Consider the following 25,778-nt stretch of genomic DNA (forward strand, 5'->3'; position numbering starts at 1 on the left):
TATAGCATGGGTAACAGTCTTCACAGCGGGCACTCCTAGGTGGGTGTATCTGCATGTGGGCGGACCCGCCTGGAGACGGATAGAAGAACAGTGTCTCAGTTCCTAAGATCATTGGAAATATGTGTTTTCCGATGGTCTTAGGCGACCCCTGTGAAAGGGTCGTTCGACCCCCAAAGGGGTCACGACCCACAGTTGAGAACCGCTACTCTAGGGGGAGACTGACCATCCTGTGGCGAGCTGGACCCGCAGGCGCACCCTGTGAAGAACAGTCTGACCCACGAGGGACGCTGGAGCGTGCCGTGCTTCCCATGGCTCCTGGCCATGCGGTGGCCTTGTGCAAATGCCTTCCTCATCAGTCCCGAGATGGAAACATGGGAAGCAGCATGCTCCCGTTGCTGGGTGTGCTCTGTGGAAAGGCCATGCTTGTAGAAGGACACACACATCTGGTCCTGTGTCCACTTGCTCCAGTTCTTCTCAGGTGGCCTTGTGTCCACTGGCCTCTCTGGGGCCCGGGAAGACCCACACGTGTGGGGAGAGAATTCTTGGCACTGGGAGCCTTTCCTGCCAAAGGTGCACCCAGCACTCAGGCCCGCAGCCTACCTGGTAACGGGACTCAGTCCCGGGATCCCTCTGGGCCGGCTTTCCACTTCTCTCTTTTCACAGCTGATCCCTCCTCTGTGTGCTTTGCGTTTGATTTCATTTTCTGCCCGTTTGCTCTGTGTGAAACGGGTTTGGAAGAGCTGACCCATGCCAGACATGATTGGCTAGCAGAAAGCTTGAAAGTTGATCCCACCCAGGGACTCCTGGGAAGAAAAGCTTGTTGATCTCACTGCCGCCGAGACAATGCCACCTCCTAGTGAACCCACAGGGCAGGCTAGAACTAACTGTGAGCAGGAGTCAAGAGCCCCGCTAATTCTGAAAAAGCACTCTTTGGAATCGGTATGGAGCTGGGGTTCTTCCTGCAGCTTCTGTGGAAAGTGGGTCAGCTTTTGTTCCCTGTCGCCTGAAGGTGGATTTCGACCCCCGACCTTCCTGTGGGCAGCTGAGTCTCTGAGCGTGTGGGCACCACTCAGGAATGCCTGGTGTAACCTGCTTAAAGAAGAAGGAACCCCCCCACCCCCAGGAGCCCCATTCTTCTCTGACAACACCTGGGTCACCAGGAGTCAGAGTCAGCAGCTGCTGAGCACTGGGTGGCCGAGGCTGAGCAACTCTCTTCTTGTTTTGCAGTCGGGAAGACGTCTCTGATCACGAGGTTCATGTATGACAGCTTTGACAACACGTACCAGGTAAGGTCCTCGACTCCTCCGGTGTCTGAAGCCTGGCCCGGCCTCTTTGTGGGACGTGTGGGTGCTGGGAGGAGAGCAGGTGTCCTGGGCTACAGGGCGGCCATTTAGCTTTGGAGGAGGTCTGTGTGCAGGCTCCCGCCGAGTAAAGGTCCCAGCCTCTGCTGAAAAACCAAAGCTTGGTCAAAGGAAACATTTTCAGGGGGGGATTAGGAAAATTGACAAGCCATTTCCATCTGTGTGCTCTTGCTGCTCACGGGCAGCCTGCGGCCCTCGTGGGCTTGGTTACTTGGATGGGTGAGTGGTAGGTCGTCAGGTGGAGGCAGATGGGCAAGGTGAGAAACCAGAGGTGGAAGTGGAAGCATTAGGAGGATTGCTCCTGGAGCGTGGCGAGCATGAGGGCGAGGTGCTGGGGCGGAGCGGGGCCTGGCCTGGTGTCGCACTGTTCCATGTGGGCGGAGGCTGCAGAGAGCGACCTCTTTGGCTCATGGTTCTTGACGAAGAGGCTGGGGACCACCAGAGGCCGAGTGCGGTGTTCCAGGTGGCATCAAGGTGAGTCGGAGGAGGTGCATAACGGTCGCTTTTCCGGCGCCAGTGGGCAGTGTGGGGAGGTTTGTGAATTGTCCCTGCAGCTATAGCTTGTCTCCAAGCTTAAGCATTTCAACTACTTTTAAGAGAAAAGATAACTTTTGCAAGTGCTAATGCATTTTTCTCTACCCTACTGCTTCTAAGAGCTATTGGCAACTATACCTTGGGTTAAAAAATAGGATAAGGGCGCTTCTGTGCTTACAGAGGTTTAGGGGGTGCTGCGTGAACAGAGTGAATGGGCTTGCCTGCTGCAGGACTTCTCCAGGCCTTGCCTCTGCCCACGTGTGGTTTTGCTTTGCTGAAAGAAGATGCAGTGTGCCAGATGTATTTGGCCATGGATTCCTTTGGTCATCAAGGGCTTTAAGGACAAATATTTATAGAACTCACTGGGAACTGCTGTTCTAAGTTGTCCCTCTGCCTTCCCAAACTGAGTCATACAGCATACTGCGGCTCACTGTTGTGTGCCTGCTTTATAGTCTAGCTGTTTCCTCTGAACCAGCCAGTATCCTTGCTTCACACAGACCCCCTACTCTCTGCCTCTCCCTGCAATGTCCTGCTTTGGGTCTGCTATGGTCCTGGTGAGAACTGACTGTAAGGTAGGACCTCGAGGCTCGGGGCGTGGGATTCTGAGTGACATGCGTAGATCTGAGGCATGGACTCTGGGAGGCATGACCTTGCTTTGTCCTCTGCTGTGTCTCCTGAAGACCAGGGCTTTGCAGACCCACAGGGTTGCCAGGACCTCTTCTGCTGACACAGCAGTGCACTGTTGCGGTTTGGATTCGAGATGGCAAATCTTAACAGACTTCAGTTCTTGTCTGATGTGTTACTCTGTGTGTGTGTGTGTGTGTGTGTGTGTGTGTGTGTGAATGGTCTCAACTATCTATTTTTTATTATTTGAGACTTTTGATGATTGATTACTAAGTTCCTTATAATGTCTCCTGGGAGTCCCCAGGCAGCATGAATACTTCAGCATGAGTCTGCTATCCAAAGGGTTGGTGGTTCCAGGTCAGCCAGAGGCTCCTCAGAAGCCAGGCTGGGCAGTGTGCTCCTGAGAGGGCCCAGCCTGGAACCGCCTGCAGGTCAGTTCTGCTCTCCACACGCGGGGTCTCCAGGAGTCCATCAGAATCCACGCTCTGGCAACTAGCGATGACTGTAATGCCTCCCATGGGACACAGCGCCACTCTTGGCCGCTCAGTATTATAAGCAGTGGTGAGTGGCAGGCATGGTCTTTGCCACAGTCTGCATCCGTGTGGATCAGAGCTTCAACTGCTCCCCAGGACACTTGAGACCCTCGGAGTCTTACTCCACTTCTCACTCCCGTGGTCCGTGGGCCTCCCTGCTCACTGCTCCCCATCCAGTGAAGCTGGCAGGACTCTTCCACACACTGGCTCATGCCATGGTGGCTACTGGCACGCCCTGCCTATTTCTCCCTTCTGGCTCATCAGTTTGGAGCAAATGCCTGCTGGGACAAATGTATCCATGGTGGAGTAAAGCAGACAGAGCACAGCATGATGGCAGGTTTTCCGGCAGAACCGAACACCTGTAGAGAGTGAGTTGCTAGGCCTGGGGACTCAGGACCATCGACCTGGGTACACCAAGCCCATTGGAATAACAGCCCACACCGAGAGCATTCTGTATCCTACTCTAGTGAGTAATCATTATTGTGTTAAAAACTGTGAGTGGCCATTTACTGGCTGAATTTCCCAAAGAACCAAAGACTCTTATATGCATAAGAAATAATTTCATATCAATAAATGCATTTATATTGAGGAAGCAGCCCAGCCCAGTCCAGCTCACATCAGTGGGTCAGAGCTAATTGGAGCCCCATCCAGACTCACAAAGCGGCTGGCTGGTGAAGCAGGAAGGGGAAGCGGGGCAATCACAGGCTGGCGGGTGCAGAGTCACGTGGAACCAAGGTTGGCAGAATAAGAGAGGGCACCAGCAGCTCCCAGTTTTGGCAGCTCAGAGGGGCCACCAGCCCCCGAGCTCGATCCAGAATCCAGGCAGGCAGGGAAGCCAAGGGCAAGAGAGACAGTGGTCCACTGTACTGCTCATAAAAAGGCCACACACCCTGCGATGACACCGGGCTGTCACCAGAGGGCTAGGCTGCACTCCACCCCTACCTTCATGCAGACACATCCAGCTGACATCTGCTCTAACCATCATCGTTGGGGTCTCCTCCCCCGGAGCAGAGAAAAATGGAGACAACACGAGATGCATGGAAACAGACCAGCCACGGGACCCAGAGAGCAGAGGTCAAACTGGAGCCCCCAGTCCCTGCTGACTGCTCTGAAAGACTCCCATGAGAAGGTTTTGGAGCGAGTGGGCAGAAAATGAAGAAGAAAACTCAGCACCTTGAAACAGAGCAGGTGTGCTGGTCAGCTGTTGATGGTAATGTAATTCTGTGGCTCACCTGTCAGGACACAGCAGGCGGACAGGCGGGCCTAGAAGGTGACAGCAGGCAGGAATGCACTCCCTCCTTCTCGCAAACAAACACCACCAAGTAAGATCAGAGGGTGCCCTTGGTCCAGGGACAAAGCTCACAGGGCGGGAGGACAAAGGGAAGTGGCAAACAGGGAGGAAGAGGGAAGACGATGGTTATGCTGTCGGGGCTGCAGACTGAGTCACAAACCCAAATGTGTATGGATTGTAGACTAAGCCAAAAATCAAACTCACGGCTCTGGAATGGTTGAGTGGAGAACCAATGTGCTCTGTAAGTGTTCACCCAAATCAGTGAACACAAAACCAAAGTTGCAGGATACATAATGAACTCATGTACCCTCCACCCTAACCCTACCCTACCCTCACCTCCAAATCTGCCCAAAGGACAGCCGGACGCCCTCCCCGAGGCCCTGTCTTCAGTGGCACCCTGCCCTCGGGGCAAATCTAGTCTTGCCAGACTCCATTGGTGCACATCCCAGTCTGGCTGTGCTCCTCTGCCCTGCACAATGCCGGTGGCCACACCAGGTGTTAGAGGCAACTGCTGGGGTACTGTGCCTAGGAGCAGTGCTGTCTGCATGGGGTTTTCGATGCCCTGTGGCCGTGAGGCCTCTCCTTGGTCTTGTCCCAGAGGAAGCGGTGGGGGGAGCAGGTGGCATTCTTTTTCCCTGCCCTTTAAAGTGGTAATTAGGCTGGGTGGCCAGGGCTCTGATTCTGTGTGCACACACTGCTGCATGTTAATGAATTCTCTGGAGAGCCAGATGGGGAAATGTTACTTTGTTTATTTTGCTTTCTTAACTTGGTGGCAAAGAGGTTTGGGAAGTAAAGATTCCCAAGGAGTCTGCAGGGGGATAAACCTAATCGTCCCCCTCTTTTCCAAGTTTCCCCCAACATGGTAACTTCCGGCCTCCACACCCACCCCACCCAACCCCATACACAGCCACCCTGACCCTCAGCAGTGAGTCCCACAGCCTGGCTCAGGTGCCCAGACTGTGCCCAAGGAAGAGCGTGTTCCAGCCTTTCTGCATGACGCTGTCTCTGTAGCTCGTCTCATCCACTCACTCTGAGGACATGCCTGCTCCCTCTGTGGAGTGCAGATCAGGAACTGACACAGACTCTGGCCCTCTGCCCTCAGCTGGGGCACAGGCCTGAGGAGACCACAAGGCAGGGGGCAAACCTGAGACTCAAGAGGCCAGCCTCAAAGCTCGGGCCTGCAGAGCGAGCTCCTATTGCTAGACCTTGGGAGTTTCCGTCTGTCGTCAGGCCCCAGGAGACACCCGCTGGAGGCCTTGGGAGAGCAGGCTTCTACCCTCCATCCTGGCATACATGTCCCCTGCCAGCACCCCCACCCTCTACACCTTGTTCGCTGCGCACATGTCCTCTCCCCTTCCTGCCATCACCCCGTCTGAATCTCCTCAGTAGAAGAAGTGAACAATCGGGACTCACAGACGAGATCATGCCTGCCACAGTTCCCTTAAGGAGCCCTGGAAGCATGAGAGGTTGGGGTCAGCTGCTGACCCAAAGGTCGGTGGTTCGGACCTCTCCAGTGTCTCTGTGGAAGGCAGAGTTGGTGTTTTTTTCCATGGAGATTACTGCTAAGAACACCTTAGGGAGCAATACTGTGCCATGGTCATGAGTTGAGGGCTAAAACTACTCTCAAATTTTAATACAGAGCAAGCTTGCTGGGATCCAGAAATGTGGCTCTGTGCAGGCATCGGCCCTATCCAGACCACGTGAAACGCATCCGCGGGCCTGACCCCTAATGAAAGACTTCAGTCTTCTGCAGGGGGCTGCGCGGGAGCAGCGGGGCTCTTCTGGGTCCCTCCTGGTTCTCTCTCTTGGCTGCACATCGGCATTGCCTCGGGCGGCTTGGAACACTTGCTGAGGAAGATGGAGGACTGCAGTCTTTGGGATGGATTACAACTCAACGTGAAGAAGACCCAAATCCTCTCAACGGGACCGATAGGTAACGCCGTGATAACTGGAGAGAAGACTGAAGTTGTCAAGGAGTTTGCCTTGCTTGGATCCACAATCAGTGCTCATGGAAGCGGCAGGCAAGAAATCCAAGTTCTGTGGCATGAGAACTCTTTAAAGTTTGAAAAGCAAGGATGTTACTTTGAGGATTAAGGTGTGCCTGACCCAAGCCATGGTATTTCCAAGCACCTCATGCATGTGGAAGTTGGCCACTGAGTCAAGAAGACGAGGAAGAATGGACACTTTTGAACTACGGGGCTGGCAAAGAATTGTGAGAGCACCCCGTGGTGCCTGTCTTGGCGTAGGTGCAGCGAGAATGTTCCTTAGAGGAAAAGACAAGCTCCTGCGTTTGGGACATGTTATTAGGAGAGAGCAGTCTCTGGAGAAGGACCTCGTGTTTGGTCATCACACAGGAGGAAGGCCCTCAGCAGAACGGCTTGACACCGCTGGCTGCAGCAAGGGCTCAAACAGAAGGACATTGTGAGGATGGGCGCAGGATCAGGCATTGTTTCTTCCTGTTGTACTTGTGAGTCCAAGCAACTAGATAGCACTTAACACTCCTGTGTGAGCACTTTTTAAGGAGCCACCCCCACTCCCAAATCCCCCCCCCCCCCCCCCGCTACTTTGTTCAGGAGCCTTACAGACTCAGCTCATTTCAAAAAGAGGTTGAGGGGAAATTACCACTGAGGCTGAGAATCCCCTGGTTTGTCCCTAAATCTGCTCCATAGCACAAGGCCTGATGAACTGCTGGGCTGCCGCCAAGAGGGCCATGGCCTACTGGAGCATATTCTCAGGCAGGACACTGAGAGAGGGGCGGGCAATGTTAGCCTGCGCTGGGTCAGTCCTTTCTTGGGTCCTTTAGTGCCTTTGGGAAGGGAGCAGAAAGGCTGCCCCATTGTGCGCTCAAAGGCAGGCCTGCATGGTTACCAGCTCTCATCCCTGCACCTGACTGAGCCTGACCTGCATTAGGCGTGGGGCCTCCCAGGCTGACCCCCTTAAGCACTGGCAGCTCTGACCTGGGCCTCAGCATGCCTTTGACTTAGCCCCCCTCCCCCGGCTCCTCCTCTCTGGCCCTTCTTGTGCCTGCTGGCTCAGCCCCTGACCTTTCAGAGCCACCCCACCCCCCTGCCTCCAGGACCATATTGGTGATGTGTGTTTCCTTTTGTTCTCACAGTGTTTCTCAAAATGATGAGCTGCTTCTTTGTGCAATGTTTGCACCGTAGTTTCCTGAAGTAAATGGGTGTTTACTGGGCCTGGTCCTTAGGTCTTTGGGCTGTCCAGCCACTCAGCGGTCCTCAAACTACCATGCTTCTCCCGCCCCTGCCACCAGCAGTTGACCTTGTAGTGCGGGGCTTGCCTTTCACCGGAGGTGGGTGGGGTGGGCAGGGGGCTGCCCAGGCACAGGAGCAGCCTCTTCTGGTGCGCAGCGAAGGTGCATTGTGTCAGAACCACAGTGTGTGCCGAGCATGACATTTGATGTTCTGAAGTCTCTCTCTGGGGAGCCCATTCTGCTCATGCTTGGCCTGCCAGACCTCAGGCAGGTGGAGTGTGCACACGCATGTGTTTGTGGCATGCATAACACTCTTCCGGCAACAGAATTGTCATTTATTCGTGTACAGATCATATTCACACAGGTTTTAAAACCTAAATGTGGAAAATGTATAGGCCGAAAGCAGTGTTGGCACAAATGCACACTCTACAGAAAAGCAGACCAAACAAACTAAGTCAATAATGATAGAGCCAACTTGTCATTGAGGTGTAAGAGTAGCCAGCAGCTGAAGACCGGAACCAACCGGGCCGTTCTGATGGGATTCCTGCCAGTACAGGCAGTGGGGTTATTATGCCCACAGCCCATGGAGGTTAACTTTAGCAGGGAGTGGCATTGAAACTCTGTGCAGTGACACTTGGCTTTCAAACTTCTGGGCAAACATGAATTCCAATCCTAGGTTGTCTTTAGCAGTGTGTTAATCTTCTTACATTAATACAGCAGTGTTTCATCTTTTGCAGACACCAGCTTCTGCAGTGGTCTTAGTTATCCAGTGCTACTCTAACAAATACCACAAACAAGTGGTGTTTCTCACAGCGAGTTCCAAGCGTGGGTGCTAACTCTGCAGGAGGGTCTCTGTCAGCTCTGCAGGAGGGTCCTGGGATCTTTGGAGCTTGCTCCTCGATAATCTTCATGTAACTGACATCTCTCATTTCCTCTTCTACTTCGTTAATCGCTTTTTCTCTCAACAGAAGTAGATTTAAAGCACCCTCGATTGATCCCGTCTCCTTCACATAACACAGACAGCCCATTCCTGCATAGGATCGTAACCACAGACAGAGAGTTAAGGTGTATAGCACATACTTTGGAGGCTCACCGTTCCATCTATAGCTCCCAAAGGCTTTCCTTCTCACATGGGAAACACATTGGCCCAAACACATCATCCTCAAACTCTTCAGCCAACTCCAAGTCTAAAACCGCATCTTCTATATCAAATATGCATGTGATATTCAGTCTGTACCATCCAGAAACAGAATTCCTCTAATAAGAGCCTGTAAAATCTGGAGTGCACGCCATCTACTTCCAAAGGATATGGCGGAACTGACACAGGTAGATATTGTCATTGCTCATGAGAGAGATTGGATGGGGAGAAGGGATAGCAGGTACCCAGCCAGCCGAAAGCCAGCAGAACAACGTACAGCAGCTCTGAAGGCTTGGGAAGAATACTCTCTTCCGTGATGCTGCTTCAGCCGCGGCCCCACATGCAGACTCTGGGTACCGGCCGGCCGGCTCCATTCTGGGTGGAGGCTCATCTCGACGTCAGCGCCACCTTCCAACCCCACCCTGTTGCTTCCCATGCTCTTTTCAAGTGTTGCTGATCTCCTAACTACTCCAAGGATGGTTCCTTTCTATTCTTGGAGGACACCAGATATAGCTCCCTTGGCCTATTTCTTGCTTGTAAAATTCCAAGAGTCAGGCAAGGTTCTCTCGTTATATTCTTTCTCTCCTCCATCAGCCTAAGCTAATAGTTTTCCGACTAAGGCAGTTACTTAGGTCCAGCAGTCACAAGCTTGACGCTTTAGCAACCTTTAGAAGATTGTCATAGGCTTGTCCTTTGTGGGAATTCTAGAATTTTCCAAATTCATTGTACTCTTTGCATTTTTCAGCATGTAAAATATTTTATTGGCATATCACATATCATTTGATAATCATTTTCTTCTTTCTCGTACTCATTGTCAGTTCTCATTTCCCTCCATTTCCCTGCCAGGCTCCTAGGAAATTACTAATCCAGTCACTGTCTCTCCGTGTTTACCTATCCTGGGTTCCATATACAGAAAACCACACGAAACAAAAACAAGAAACAACCGACAAACAAAAACAAGGCAGCAATGACAAAACCCTCGACTGGAAAGAAAGTAGAAAATATTAAAAACTGAAACAATTTACAACTGAGTCTAATGGGAGATCAAAGGAGACGGTGTTACATTTTAACCTAACTCATCTGCCCTTCATCCACTTTGCAGTGGTCTCTGTCTCAGAGCAAAGATATTCAGTTCTTGAACTGGGGTCAGAGGGCATTCACTGTTTGAGTCCATCCCTTTCCACTCAGGTTTGACCACAGTGGCAAGGAAACCACTCAGCCCTTTTGAGTTCTTGCTTAGAAATCACATCAGCCAGAATAGCTCACCACTTACTAGTTCTACTTACCACCAGTCATTTGAACATACAAACCCACCCATTGCTGTTGAGTTGATTACAACCCATGATTGGTTCCCATTTTCCAGCTGCATGTTCACCATTGTCTTTTAAAGCCCCAGGGGAGGCCCATTTCCCATCCATGTTTTTAGCAGCATTCTATTTTTGATGCCATATGTATTCTCTGAGATGAAAGAAACTTTTTCTAAGGCTCCACTCACATCCAAGTCCTTGCCTAAATTGCTTTTGCCATCAATAATTCTACCAGCAGTCTCTTGAAGACACTTATACTGTAAAGTACTTATACTGTAAAGTACTTCCGGCCTCTGACCCATTTTTCAGACCACTTGCACATTCTAGGTACTTGTTAGAACAGTCTCCCCTTCATCCAGTATCAGAAGCACCGAATCAAGTCTTAGTTATCTATTGCTGCTGAAACAGGAGTCCCCCGAGTGGCTTGAATCGACCATTCTTCCCCTCCCAGTGGAGGGAGTACAAGTCCAAATCCAGGGTGCCAGCTGAGGGAAGGCTTTCTCCCTCATTCAACTCTCACTTGAGGTCTTTGTCTCCCTGGGGATTCTGCTCCTGGTGATCTACATCTGCTGGGCATCATTTCCCTCTCGGCTTTTTTCAAACAATTTTATTAGCATATAATTCACATATGTAATTCAATAATTTGATCACATCAAAAGTGTCATCTAATCAGCACTAATCAGTTTCAGAATATTTCCTTTCCATTTGTACTCGTCCTTGTTAGCTTTCCGTTTCCCCCAACCTCCCCTGTCATACCACCAAGTTACCACTTACTGTCTCTATAGATCGACCTATCCTGGATTTCATACACAGGAAAACAAACCAACAGCAACAACAACATTAAAACCAGCAGTAACAACATTAAAACCAACAGCAACAAGAACCAAAAAAAAAAAAAAACCCTCATGAGAATAACAAATAAAAACCAATAAAAAAATCTCAATTGAAAAGAAAGTAGAAAAATTTAAAAACCAGGATAAATTTAAATGGATCATAAAGAATATCAAATGCTAGGGTACTCAATTTTAACCAAAGTGTGTTAGCAACAATCCACTTTCTAGTGCACTCTGTGTGTTAGCAATGCTGTCCATCCCTGATCTACGGTCAGAGGAGATTCCCAGGGGCTGAATCCACTTGGATTTCCCATTCACTTAAAAAACAATTGAAGTAGCTTTAAATTGGGTCTAGATAGAGGTCAAGTGATAATAGCACATTTTGTCCTAACTACAGCTGCCCACAATTGACTTTACAGCGCGTCTGTCTGATCGAGGGCTATTCACACCCCTCAGTTATGATCCGAGGGAATTGACCTGAGGGCTCAATCCATGTGTGGACTCTGCAAATGGATTTTGGGCTCCACTGAGCCACAACCTCCTGCGCACCAAATATTCACAAGTTATGCTCTGATGCCATTCCCTCCATTAGGTTTGGATTATATTGTTTACAGCCGTTGGATCACACGGGATGGTGTGCTTCTTCCATGTGGACTTAGTGGATACCTCACTTAAATGGTTGCTTGTTTGAAAACGAGCCTTTAAGACCCCAGACACTCTTCTTTGCTATTCTGGCACCATCCGGTTTCTTCACCACACTTTGCTGCGGCACTCACGTCTTCAGGGCCACGTCACAAGAACTCATTATTCCTTAGGGCTAGAATTAAGTGGAAGTACCAAATCCATTCATGCATCTCTGGTTTATATATGTTTCTGATTCATTTTAGAGACATCATGGTTATTTTGTGGTAGAGAACACTTCTTTTATTTCTTTTTAAGAGATTCTTCTTTTATTTCTTTTTAAGAGATTTGCTTAAGACACCCCCTATGTTAAACCTGTCTCATTAACATAATAAAGACAACCCATTCACAAGTGGACCCATGACCGCAGACATCACTGGGTCACTTATTCATGCACTGCCTCATAGTGACTCTAAAGGACAGAGTAGAACTGCCCCTGTGGGTTTCTAAGACTGTAACTACCGTATGGGGAGTAGAAAGCCTCATCTTTCTCGTGTGGAGTGACAGGTGGTTTTGAACTGCTGGCCTAGTGGATAACAGTCCAATGTGTAACCCATTACGCCACCAGAGCTCCAGCCACAGATGCAGTAGTTGGCATTTACAGCTCATATTAGTAGGTGGGGAGACACAGTTTAATCTAGCTGTCAAACTGTTACTAGTCGTATACAGTGAAAACTCCCTGAATGTCACTGTGGGTGCTAAGCAATCCCTGGCCATTAGAGTTTCTCCTACCTTCGTGCACTTTTACCTGGGACTGGACCGAAGGCAGACTTGTTCGTGCTTTAGCCTCTCGTCTTTCCCTCTCTCATCCCACCTGCTTTCCTCTCGCTCTTTTAGCTGTCAGTGATGTGATTACCTTCTCATGAAGAAAGCTGAGTGTTGTTATTAGCAGGCGTTCCGTTGCTCATGGTGACCTCATGAACAGCGGAAGGGGACTCTGTCTGGTCTTGCACCGTTCATACGGTCGGCCGGGATCGGACCATTGTGATCCACAGGGTTTCCAGTAGCCCACCAGACCTTCCTCCCACGTTTACCATCTGGGAGCTCCGCTGAAACCTGTTCCACAGGATAGCCGCACGCAAGCCTCCACCAACAGGGAACTCAACTGAGGCCTCCGACGTGGACGGTGAGAGTTCTACTCCTGGACCTCCACTGCCCGTCGCCAGCTGGCTAATGGGCTTACAGAGGGATGTGCCCTTTCGTTTCCTAACTCCAAGTCTTTGCACATTGCATTAAAATACTTTGTCTTCTTGAGCTTCCTGTTGTAATTTTCTGTTCATCTTTTACTTCATCATTTCTTCCATGTGCCTTTTCACTACCCTACCTGCATCAAGGAGCAAGTTTCAGAGTCTCTTCTGACGTCCACTCAGGCCTTTTCTTTCTTTCCTGTCTTTTTAATGACCCTTTGCTTTCCTCCTGTATGATGTCCTTGGTGAATTCCCGTACCTCCTTTGGTTTGGGGACGTTAGTGTTCAGTGCATCAGCTCTGTACTTGAGATGCTCTCTCCCCTCAGGTAAGAGCTATTCAAGATCATGTATTGGCTCTCACAGACCTCTTTCAATTTTCTACCTTCAACATGAACTTGGATTTGAGCAGTTGGTAGTCTGTTCCACATTTGAGCCCTGACCTAATTTTGACTCATGATACTGAGCTTCATCATCGTCTCTTCCCACAGATGTAGTCAATTTTTGTATTCTGTATTCTGTATGGTAAGATCCACATGTCTAGTTGCCATTTGTGTTGTTGAAAAAAGGAATTTTCAGTGGAGAAGTCATTGGTCTTGCAAAATTCTACCATGTGAATTAGTATCTATCACCAGTTTTGTATCGATCACCAACGCCATAGTTTCCAACTACAGACCCTTTCCCATCATTTCTCACTTCTGCTTTTTGATCAACAGTGCTTATCAATGCATCTTGATTGCGTGTTTGATCAGCTTCAGACTGATGAAGTTGGTTATTGTGGTTGTTGTCTTCATCAAGTCAGTTCTGATCCACAGCAGCCCTGTGCACATAGAACGAGCCACGGCCTGGGCCTGGGCCGGGCCATCTTCACAGCTGTTCTGGGGTTTGAGCCCATTGTGAAAGCCTTATGTCAGTCCATCTGCTTTTTTGATGCCCCTTTACTTTACCAAGCGTGATGCCCTTCTTCAAGGACTGTTCTCTCCTGACAACATTTCTTAACTATGTTAGAGGAAGTCTTGCCGTCCTTGCCTCTAAGGAGTGCTCGAGCTGTTCATCTTAAAGACAGATCAGTTTGCACTTGTATCACTCCATGGTCCTCTCAGTTTTCCTTGCCAGCACCGGAGTTCAAACACCTCGATTCTTCTTCATGCTCCCCAATTCAACTTCCAATGTACACATGCATATGGGCCCATTGAAACACTGGGGCTTGGGTAAGGTGCACTCAATCCTCAGAGGACCAGCCTTGCTTTCAGTGCTCCAAGAGGACCTCCTGCCGCACATTTATGCAGAGCAGTGTCTCTTTGGATCTCTTGACTGCTGCTGCCATGAGCATTGATGGTGGAGCCAAGCAAGACGTATCTTTGCCAACTTCACCCTTTCTCCATTTACCATGATGTTCCCGTTTGGTCCAGTTGCGAGGATTTAGGTCTTCCTTACTTTGAGCTGTGATCCATAATGAAGGCTGCAGTCCAGAGTTGTATCATCTGCACATTGCTGGCTGTTAATAAGTATTTTTCTGATATTGATGCCGCATTCTTCATCTAATCTGGCTTCTCTGATTATTTGCTCAGCATAAAGATTGAATAAGTACGGTGAAAAGATACAATCCTGACACACACCTTTCTTGAATTTAAACTATGGTATATACTTGAATATAAGCCGACCCGAGTATAAGCCAAGATACTTAATTATTACCTGGAAACAAAAACTGATTGACTCGAGTATAAGCCTAGGGTGGAAAATGCAGAAGCTGTCGATGAGTTTCAATAATCAAAACAAATGAAAATAAAATTACTAAAAATTGAGACATCAGTGGGGTAATTTAAATATTTATTTTAAATAAAAAACTTAAATAAAATGATAAGTCACTTAACAGTAAACCAGCACAGTAAGTGGAAAATAGGTTCAACAAAACAATAAGGTATAAACAATGATACCGTAAGAGTACTATCCCTTAGGACATTGGGCCTCTGCTCAAGTACTCCCTCAATGCAAGAATATTTTCTTCTATTAAATTGGCATTCTATGATGCTCACCCTCCTGACACAACTTCTGAAGACAAAGCAGGTGAATAAGCAAATGTGATGAAGAAAGTTGATGGTGCCCGGCTATCAGAAGAGATAGGGTCTGAGGTCTTAAAGGCTTGAAGGTAAACAAGCGGCCATCTAGCTCAGAAGCAACAAAGTCCACATGGAAGAAGCACAACACCAGCCTGTGCAATCACGAGGTGTTGAAGGGATCAGGTATAAGGCATCATCAGAACAAAAAATTCTTACCATAGTGAATGAAGGGAGAAGTGCAGAGTGGAGACCCAAAGCCCATTTGTCGGCCACTGGAGATCCCCTTGCAGAGGGGTCTAGGGGAGGAGATGAGTCAGTCAGGGTGTGATGTAGCACCTATGAAGAATACAGCTTTCCTCTCGTTTCTAAATGCTTCTCTTACACACACACACACACACCCCCCACCGACTATCATGATCCGAATTCTCCCTTGCAAGTCTGGATAGAGCAGAGGATGTACACTGGTGCAGATTGGAGTTGGAGGCACAGGAATCCAGGGTGGATGATACCTTTAGGACCAGGGGTGTGAGTGGCGATACTGGGAGGGTAGAGGGAGACTGGGTTGGAAAGAGGGAACCGATTACAAGGATCTACATGTGACCTCCTCCCTGGGGGATGGACAACAGAAAAGGGGGTGAAGGGAGACGCCAGACAGGGAAAGATATGACAAAATAATAATTTATAAATTATCAAGGGCTCATGAGGAAGGGGAGAGCGGGGAGGGAGGGGGGAAAAAGAAGACCTGATGCCAAGGGCTTAAGTGGAGAGTAAATGCTTTGAAAATGATGAGGGCAAAGAATGTACAGATGTGCTTTACACAATTGATATATGCATGGATTGTGATAAGAGTTGTATGAGCCTCTAATTAAACGTTTAAAAAAAGAATACTATTCCCTGAGCTCAATCAGCAACCAAGCTAAAATGTAAAGAGTTAAAATCCTTCAAAACTGGATTCCTCATCATCCGTATCCCAATGCAGAGCTTCAGCTGGTGTGAGGTCATCATAGACGCTGTCCTTACTGAGATCGCCGTCATCACCATCACTGCTGTCATTTTCATACAAAGCGCAGTCTTCACTGCCATCCGTAGCATTACTAACACTACATTTCTGGAAGGCACGTCGCACCATGTCTTCTGGAATGTCTTCCCTTGCCTCTCGAACCCACTTTGCTATTAACTCTATGTCAGACTTCATGAGATTTCCTCCTTTTGTTTGTCGGGCTTGACCAGATGACATCCATTCATGCCACATCCTTCGCACATGGTCTTTCAAAGGCTTATTCAAAGATACACGCCATAGGATGGCTCTGATTGGTTAGATGTGAGTAAACAAACATTCAAAGCCCTGCAGTGTCAGCGGGGCTTTGAATGAACAGTGGAGAAACAGCAATCACTTGCGAGATAATGGGCACTCATCCTGTTACCTCGGTGGGGGGGGGGAGGGGGCGCAGCGAGATATTGCACCTTGCTAGAGTACCACTGACCCGTGTATAAGCCAAACCCCAGTTTTTCAGCATATTTTTTGTGCTGAAAAACTCGGCTTATACGCGAGTATATACGGTATGCAATATTCTTGTATTCTGGTCACATAGCTCCTGGATCCACGTACAGGTTCCACATGAGCACAATGAAGTTTTCTTGAATTCCCGTTCTTCTCAAGGCTGCCCATCGTTTGTCATGATCCACACAGAAGAAGGTGGTATTCTTCAATTTCTTTGTCACTGGGTTTAGTGTTTGGTTTGAAAACGTGAACAATAGTTATATTAAGTGGTCTTCCTTTTAGGCATATAGATATTGTCTTATCCCAGAAAGCACTGAACTTCAAGGTAGCTCTTGAAGGGTTCTTTTTGAGGATGACTACGACAGTGTTCTTGAATTTGTCATTTCTGGCATCGTAACTCCACAATTGTCTGATTCCAAATGGCAAAACCAGTTCACTTCAGATTACTAATGCCTATGATGTCACTCTTTATGTGTTCCATTTAATTTTTGAAAATGCAGTTTTCCTGGATTTTTACTCCTTTTGAGTTATGCTCCATCAACCCAGGAAGCTTCTGAAAGCTTGATCCATGTGTCCTTAAGATGCTCTCTTATGTTAAGGAGGCACTTCTTCCTCGGGCATAGTACCTTCCACCCTGAAGGGCTCATCTGCTTACACTATAATAGCCAGTGTTCTGCTGTTATGCATAAGGTTTTTATGGTTAATCCCTCAGAAGTGGACCTCTTACTCCTTCTTCCTACTATGTTCTTAGGTCTGGAAACTCCTCTGAATCCTGTTTGCCAGGAATGACTCTACTGGGATTTGCAATGCTGGCACAGAGCTTTCAGCATTGTGTAATGCCCAAGCAGCCACAGTATGACAAACTGACAGATCAGCAGGGAATTAAATGTTAGAAGATGCTAAAGGAGGACTTCATTCACAGTCAGCCAGCTAGTTGTGCTAGGGCTGAATTTAAAACAGCGTTTAAAATACTGCGTTGGATACATTAATGTGAAGCAAGTTTTCTAAAACTATGCCCATGGTCGCCGCTCGTTTTCTCGTGGTGCCTGCTGCCCAAAGGGCTTCATACCTTCTAGCCACACATCCAGCTGTAGATTTTGATAGCCTGTTTGTGATCTTTGTGATTTCCTGTGAGGACTCCTAAGCATTCTAGATATTTCATATACCAAAAATGAATGAATACGAATGTAATTAGGGAATAGCAAAGCTGGTATGTATATTAATGCCTCTTTATGCTGTTTTCCTTGCCATCTCCTAATAACTTAAAAGCTTCGGGCTAAGAACACTTTAGGTATTGCTACAATGGTTAAGCTAATAAAGACAAACTCGGTGTCCAAATTCGTCAGTAATACCAAAGTCCAAGAAATCCTTTGCATTGCCTCTTAATGACAGGCGCAGGAAAAGCAATTTTATGTTCTTTGAGCTGTACAGTGATCTCATCTGATGACATTCACAATGGCTCCCAAAAGCTCATGGAGCTAAAAAGGAACAGATTTTTTTTTCTTTTTGAACTTTACAGAGCCACCTTGTATGTAGTAAATATGATAATTGAGCTAAATGCAATTTTTCTTTGGCCTCTTTTTCAAGTAGTTTATAACACAGACTTTATAAGAATAGAAGAAAGCTAGAGTATCACCAACATATTATATAAGCTAGATTCATGGGCAAATTGTAAAGACCATAAATCAGCATGTAATATTTGAGAACAATAAGTGGGAGACTCAGTGACGTTCTGAAGCATCACAGTCCATATGTGCTGCTGGACACTCACTCCCCAGGTCAAAGCAAACAGCTGTCTGTGAGCAGGATGCACAGGATTGCTCAAAAATGCCCTGCCAAGTCGGCCACTAAGGGATGGATGGCACCCAAGGGAGCATGAGAAACTAGTGCCTGTAGAGTAGGAATCACAGGAAATCGAGGCATCACAATATGATCAACAGCCCACAAGTATTCGACAGATGTCCAGCCTAGATTGTTTGGGTGGCTTCTTACAGGGCCGCTCAAAGGCTGGTGCCTGAAAATCTTTAGCAAGGAAGTCTTGGGTGACGGGAGCAAGTCCTTCTTTGCTGGCTCCCGTGTTTTCAAAGTTATTGAAATTTTGGCAGAGGTTTTGAGGTGTCACTTTGAAGCTTATTTGGTTCTCTTGATGATATGCTGCCAACACCTGTGGAGGTAGTAGCCTGCATCATAAAGACGGATGGCCTTTGACACACCGTGGAGAAGTTCTATGTGGACCCATAGGCTTGGAGAAGTTCTATGTGGACCCATAGGCTTGGAGAAGTTCTATGTGGACCCATAGGCTTGGAGAAGTTCTATGTGGACCCATAGGCTTGGAGAAGTTCTATGTGGACCTGTAGGCTTGGAGAAGTTCTATGTGGACCCATAGGCTTGGAGAAGTTCTATGTGGACCTGTAGGCTTGGAGAAGTTCTATGTGGACTCATAGGCTTGGAGAAGTTCTATGTGGACCTATAGGCTTGGAGAAGTTGTATGTGGACCTGTAGAGGGTTGGAGAAGTTATATTTGGACCTATAGGGTTGGAGAAGTTATATTTGGATCTATAGGGTTGGAGAAGTTGTATTTGGACCTATAGGGTTGGAGAAGTTCTATGTGGACCTATAGGGTTGGAGAAGTTATATTTGGACCTATAGAGTTGGAGAAGTTGTATTTGGACCTATAGGGTTGGAGAAGTTGTATTTGGATCTATAGGGTTGGAGAAGTTATATTTATACCTATAGGGTTGCTATGCACTGGAATGAAGTCAGCAGTAGTGGGGTTGGGGTGTCTGAGGACAAAGTGCTCAATTTGTTGTTTAGTTTTATGTAGGTCTTCTTAAAATTTCTTGGTTTCTTGCAATAATAACATTCTCGATCTGGTGCGCCTTGGCATATTGCTTGCATAAGCTTTAAATCTGTTATGCTCAGAGGACTGCAGCTGTCGCAACTATGACACCATCATCTTTTTGTTTGAGCAGTTTGTTGAGGCTCCATAGTTTGAACTTGCTTGTGAGCTAGCCAGTTAGTGATATGTGCTACCTTTTAGTCTAGCTGATATCTTTTAACTAAAGCTGTATACAGAATTAAATCTAGCTTAAAAACCTGCATTCAAGGCTCTTGTAACCTCTTCTGTAGGTAATTGTTAATTGTCTTTAGCTGAGTTCTCGGAGAATAAAAACCAGAGACACGTGTACATGTCTATGTAGAAAGACGTTTATATCAAGAAAATGGCTTTCACAGTGGTAGAAGTGGGTACATCCAAACTCAGGGAGGCTCCAAGTCCATAGGTGAGATGTTAGTCTGAAGGTCTCTCTGATTCACATAGTCGCAGGGGCTGAGGATCCTACTATTGGTACAGTCACCACAAACTGGTGACTAAAGACAAATAAATCAAGGTCAGTAGGTCAAGCTGTGTCTGCAGAAGTGAATGGATCCAAGGTGGGCAGGTCAGATGGCAGGTTCCTGGCAACCCCTCAGATTGTAGGCAATGGGACAAGCCATTGGCTCAAGCCCAATGAACCAGAGATCAATGAGCCAGCTACAGCACCAATACCCGGCAAAAAGGAAGCAAGCTTTTTCACAGAATCTACTTATATTGGAAGGAGAACACATCCCTGAGGAAAGTCCCTTTTCAATTAATTATATGAGAGCTGTGATCTCAGTAAGGTCATTGCATTTCACCTCCCCTTATCCTATTATGAAGAACTGCAACCAATTGACTATGGTCACCTTGTGGTAGGTCAGGTCATGGGAGATTACTACCAGGTCATTGGTGTTACTGCCAACCACTGACAGTCTTCGACCAGCTTAATTGACACTTAACCATCATCATAATCATAAACATTTCATCTTTGTTTTGCTAAAACCAAACTAAACTCACTGTCTCTGAGTTGATGCTGACTTAGCAACCCTATAGGGCAGGGTACGAACTGCCCCTATGAGTTTCTTAGACTGTAACGGGTTATGAAAGCCCCATCTTTCTCCCACAGAACTGACTGGGGGTTTCAAACGGCTGATCTTAGCAGGGGGTAAATTTCTGTTCAGCTGCTAATTGGGGAAAGACTGTGTCAAAGGCTTTGAATAAATAATCTCCCCAATTTTAGACCTCCTGAAGCAAGTCATCAGCTGTTCTGTCAACGTCTGAAGAAGACGAGCTTCAGTATCTTTCCACTCCGCATGCTGTAACCATAAGTCTGCATTTTCAGGACTCTTGACATGTGGACCAACTGTATTAAGCCCAGTCATGTAGGCTGGGAAACCTCAAAGAGATTTTTAGTTCTTTAGAAAATTTATAATTTTCTTTAGAAAATTGTAATCCTTTCATACATTGAGAACAATTTTTAACAGTGCTATTTAATTCGGTACAAAGGACATGGAGCAAGTTTTCTAGGAGGCTGGGAAACAGTGAACTAATTGATAAGGCCTTTCTAGAAGTAGTCTTTGTAGCTCCCACTGAATGACTGGGTTGCTGGGTGCTGCCAGGTTGGTTGGAAGGCAAAGCAACTCTGTATACAACAGAATGAAACAGTGGGTAGGACTGTGAAAACGAGGTACGTGTGGTCCACGAAGCTAAGACTGAGCATCTTGCTAACAATGAAAGGAACATGGCACCCTTGTGTGGGTGCAAATAAGATGTATGGTCTTCCAACATGGATATTGACCCATTTTGCCGTCCAGCTAGCCATCGCTGGTGGGAAGTGGGGGATCACGACCAATAAGAAAGAGGATCCACAAGTGGAGCATGCTATTTGGACCCAAGATCCTTGTGCTGGGCTCCTTGATCCTGTGACACAGCAGGCTGCAAATGGTGGCAGAGCAAAGGGCCCATGCAAGACAGAGTGATGAGCATCCTGGCCACAGAGCAAGAAACATGAGTGCCTTTGGGCAGGAGACTTGCTGGCAGTGCAATGTAATTCTGGGCTTTTGTCTCAGGAGCTAGCGTTCCGGCCACATGGTTAGAGCTGAGTATCTGTAGGCCCAGACTTGCTGATGGGGTATGGTGCCTCTGAACCCTTCTTGGCAGAATTGAAAGAGTTTTGTAATAACACTTGCTGGAGTGGAGCAGGGTTCAGAGAGAAGTATGCCTGTGGTCATGGGTTCGAGGAGGCTGTTTTGATTAAATTACTGTATTTTGAGCATTTCTGATCCTGAATTGTAGCCTTTTCCCCAATAAACTCCATAATTCTAGTGTTGTCTGAGTTATTTGGGCCATTGAAATAAATTATATCAAACCCAGCAAAGAAGAAGAAAGTGCTGTGGAAGGGATGGTTGGTGTCAGAATTGGGACAAAGGGCTGAGGGGTGGAGTCATGTCTGACCATGACTTCATAGAAATCATCCCTGAGTGGCTGATGCTAATGAGGGTGATCATCCTCTGCCTTTGGGAGTTGAAAAAACCTTAGACACTGCCCTCATACCTTTATTAGGGAGACTCTCTGTGACCACCTCTTGGAGGAAGTTTAAAGGGTATCTCAGAAAGAAGTCTTATGGCTTTGATAGATTTGGGAGGGGGGCATTCCTGAAGCATGACAGCAGAGGAGCAGAATGGCTAGGGCAGGACCAGGAAGAATCAGCCAATGTGGGAAGCAGCAGCAGCTGAAGGCACTCAACTTTACAAGTTCTTTTTGTCTTTTGGTTAATTTAAAAGTGATATATTTGATCAAAGAAGACAAATGTTTGCATAAGCAAATGTGGTGAAGAAAGCTGATGGTATCTGGCTATCAAAAGATATAGTGTCTGGGTCTTAAAGGCATGAAGATAAACAAGCGGCCAACTAGTTCAGAAGCAGCAAAGCCCACATGGAAGAAACACACCAGCCTGTGTGACCACGAGTGGTTGAAGGGATCAGGTATCAAGCATCAAGGAACAAAAAATCCTATCATTGTAAATGTGGATGAGTGCAGAGTGGAGACTCAAAGCCCATTGGTAGCCAACCAGACACCCACTTATTGAAGGGTTATGGGGAGGAGATGAACCAGTCAGGGTGAAGGGTAGCAATGATGAAACATAACTTTCCTCTAGTTCTTAAATGCTTCCTCCCCCTACCCCATTATCATGATCCCAATTCTACCACACAAATCTGGCTAGACCAGAGGATGTACATAGGTACAGATAGCAACTGGAAACACAGGAAATCCAGGACAGATGACTCCTTCGTAACCAGTGGTGAGAGTGGCAATGCCTGGAGGGTGGAGAGAATGTGGGGTAGAAAGGGGGAACAGATTACAAGAATCTACGTATAGCCTCCTCCCTGGGAGAGGGACAGCAGAGAAGAAGGCGGGGGGAGACAGTGTAATATATGATAAAATAATAATAATTTATGAATGATGAAGGGTTCATGAGGTAGGGGGAAGTGGGGAGGTAGGGGGAAAATGAGCAGCAGATATTAAGGGCTCAAGTAGAAGGCAAATGTTTTCAGAATGATGATGACAACAAATGTGCATATGTTCTTGACACAATATGGATGTATGTATGGATTGTGATAAGAATTGTATGAGCCCCCAATAAAATGATTAAAAAATAAATAAAAGTGGTATCTTGCAAGGAGGTAATTTTGCTTTCTTTCTACTATTTAGAAGTTCACATTTACCAATTAAAAAAAAACATGTCCCATTGTAGTTGCTTATTGCTGGACCTTTTCCCTCTATTTTATCATGTAGGGCAGTTAACTTACCTCAATAAAAGAAGCTTCATCTTGACCATAGATGATGTAAACCATCTTTAATAAAATGATACTAGCATTCTAAAAATCCATCAAGTACAAAGACCAAAATGCTTATTCATGAGAGCTGTTTATTCTTAAGGGTGGCCCTGTTGGATTTTTCTGAGTGATGTTTTCTGTATTATTTAAAACAAAGTTATGTAGTAAATGCCATGAGCTAGCAAATATCTGAATATTCACTAAGCTCAATGCACAGGAACCTGAAAGGACACTTGAGTGGGGTGAGGGTGGGGGATGGGGGCGGAGAGTGTTAGACTGGAACCTAGATTTCCCACATAAGCTAATGCCTTCGTGCTGGGAATTGGTACTGGTGGGGTTTTTGTCCATTTTTAAAATTGTATTCCTAACTAGCACATGAGTGGTTGCAGACAGCCAAATAATGCTCTGGTCTGACTCACATCTAAGTAATCCTGACCTAAGAGCCTTGCACCTTATAGCGGGGACTTACTGCATAGGCATTCAATTAGTTGTCCTGTGCCCTTATCTTGTTTGCAGTTTGGGAGAACCATGATAATAGCCACCCAACAATCTGGCAATGAACTTGTCAAAAAAGGTTCAGAGTGAACTGATATTGAAGGGGCAACATCAGAATATACAGAAGAAAGCCAATAGTTCATCTTGAAGAATAGTCATACAAAGAGGCAGCGATTTAAGAGGCCTTCTACCTGCAAGTTCTCGGAGTCTGTGCAGATGGACAGACTCAAGAAGGCCATGCCAGTCCCCAAGCTCCCAGGTCCTTAATGCCCCTGGGGCTGCCAACGATCGTCCTCTCCGCACCCCCCCTACCCCCCTTTGCTGCTCAAGAGTAGCAGTCTGTTGAGCAGCTATTTATTGAAGGCTTTCGACAGGTTTAAACCAGGGGCACATTAGGTCTTGCAAAATGAAAAAGCAAACACTCCAAAGAAACGTAGTTGTATAACCATAATTATACAGTAAAATCAGGAGCGAACAGTCTGAAATTTATGATTGGCACACAGTGATTTAGAGAAGCCAGAGGCGAGCCAATGTGAAGTGAGGCTTTTGTGTTCATTGGGTAACGGCAATGTGTGTAGGCGTCTTGGAGTGGGTTACATGGAGTAATGGTAGAAGTGAGCAACTCAAAGGGGACTTGCCGGGAGGGGATCCCAAGGTGATCACAAGATATCTTTCCTGAGAACAGTTTTGTTAGCAGTAAGTATCGAGGCAAACATTTTCTGAAGGATGGCTAGTATATTTGAAGTTAAGTCATTGGTTCCTAGACCCCCCTGTGAAGCCTTAATTTCCTACCTCTAGCTCAATCGCCATGCACAACTTTTCCTTATGGACACAGGTCAGTGGTGAATAAGGAAATGAGCAGATGTTGAGATGGAGTTCACACTCACACCTAGGCCAGTCGGTTTACTACAGTCAGGTATCTTAATGTTGAAGCTCCTGTACATGATGATCCTCCCAGAGATTTCTAGATAGCTCTTTAAACCAAACCCACCGCCATTGAATCGATTCCAAGTCACACATAAGCTTCCGAAGACTGTAAGTTTTTCTGGGAGCAGAACCCCCCCCGCCCCCACCCCCGCCCCCACCCCTCCCTGGAGCATCGTTTACCACAGAGCTAAGGAGAGAGCTTTCACATGGGGTCCATTTGTCCCCCTTTTGGAAACCACCCAAGACACTTCCAGACACACCTCTCTGGCCAACTCTGTGGACTTTAAAAGGAGTGACTGACTGTGATGCCATTTACGTCCTTAATGTTTGAAGATGCGCATGATGTCGTCCATAGTCTTGACATAAAAAAAGAAATCAACAAATATTTAAACTGGATGTGAACAAAGTGCACCCCACTGTCGAGGGGGAATGCTGTCTATCAGAAATGTGGAAATTTCAGACTTGGAGTGTGAGGTATCTGAAAGAATCCAGGTACCTGCCCTGTGGCCTCTTGAGCTGGTGTCCCCTCCCCCAGAACTCACTACTAAGCTTCCAGCAAGGACAGCGCCTCCCCAGCATTCTTCCACAGGCTGAGGCCTCCATCCCGCGGCATCCACTCCCTAGTCTGAATCCTGAAGTTTTGCCAGCCTCATTTACATGCTCATTTGTATTCCTTTACTCTGGTGCTTTCATCGGATGGTTGGTGGTGCAGAGCACAAAAAGCCTCATTGTCCGGGGTTTGTCATGCCCAGCCGCTTTGTGCCACTTAGGCTGCTTCCCCAGCCCTGGGCCAAGGCCTGGCATGGTCAAAAAGAAGGCTCACAGACAAGCCTTTTCATGATTTCTCTTCCTGAGCAGTCTTGAGTTAATTTATGCAAATTGCCATGCAGACTGCTACTGCAGACTTCATTACAGTGTCTTGTCAGAATGTGTATGCAAAATTATATTTCATCATAAATGCACGAAGCCAGCAAGATTTCAACAAGTGCCTCAGAAGACATCTCTTTCCTTGGGGATCAGCCGGGTCAATGAAAGCATTTGTGCAGAGGGAGGTATCTAATGTACGGTCGCTGTAGGTTGTATGTCTGAAGCCCTGTTGACGCTGCTTAATACCACGTTCAGAAAAGAAACATGTAGATACAGCTACGAAATCTGTTAGTGAAGAGTCCTCACGTTCCGTGTAAAATGAAGTACCTGTCATTTTTTCACAAACACTGTCATTTTCCAGCATGAAGATGTTAAAGGAATAAATAAGCATTGCCAGGTTCTGAGCGATCAAATTATGACAGACTCCAGCGCAGCAGGAGACAGCTCAGCCTCCTCCTCGGGCCTGTGCAGCACAGGCCACACCTGCGGCCCGGTGGAGATGGGGAAGAGAGGGTCCTGAACCAGCAGGGCGGTCCC

At 47.1% G+C, this 25,778-nt stretch overlaps 1 protein-coding gene across 1 annotated transcript in view; it reads left to right on the top strand.

Annotated features, from left to right (window-relative positions):
• RAB6B (RAB6B, member RAS oncogene family) overlaps positions 1-25,778 on the top strand; it is a 73,311-nt gene that overhangs the window by 24,165 nt on the left and 23,368 nt on the right. The window contains exon 2 of the mRNA XM_075546908.1: positions 1,228-1,286. Within this exon, the coding sequence (XP_075403023.1) occupies positions 1,228-1,286 (59 nt within the window). The remainder of the gene's footprint in view (positions 1-1,227; positions 1,287-25,778) is intronic.

This window comes from Tenrec ecaudatus, chromosome 4 (genome assembly GCF_050624435.1).
Source record: "Tenrec ecaudatus isolate mTenEca1 chromosome 4, mTenEca1.hap1, whole genome shotgun sequence".
NCBI lineage: Eukaryota > Metazoa > Chordata > Mammalia > Afrosoricida > Tenrecidae > Tenrec > Tenrec ecaudatus.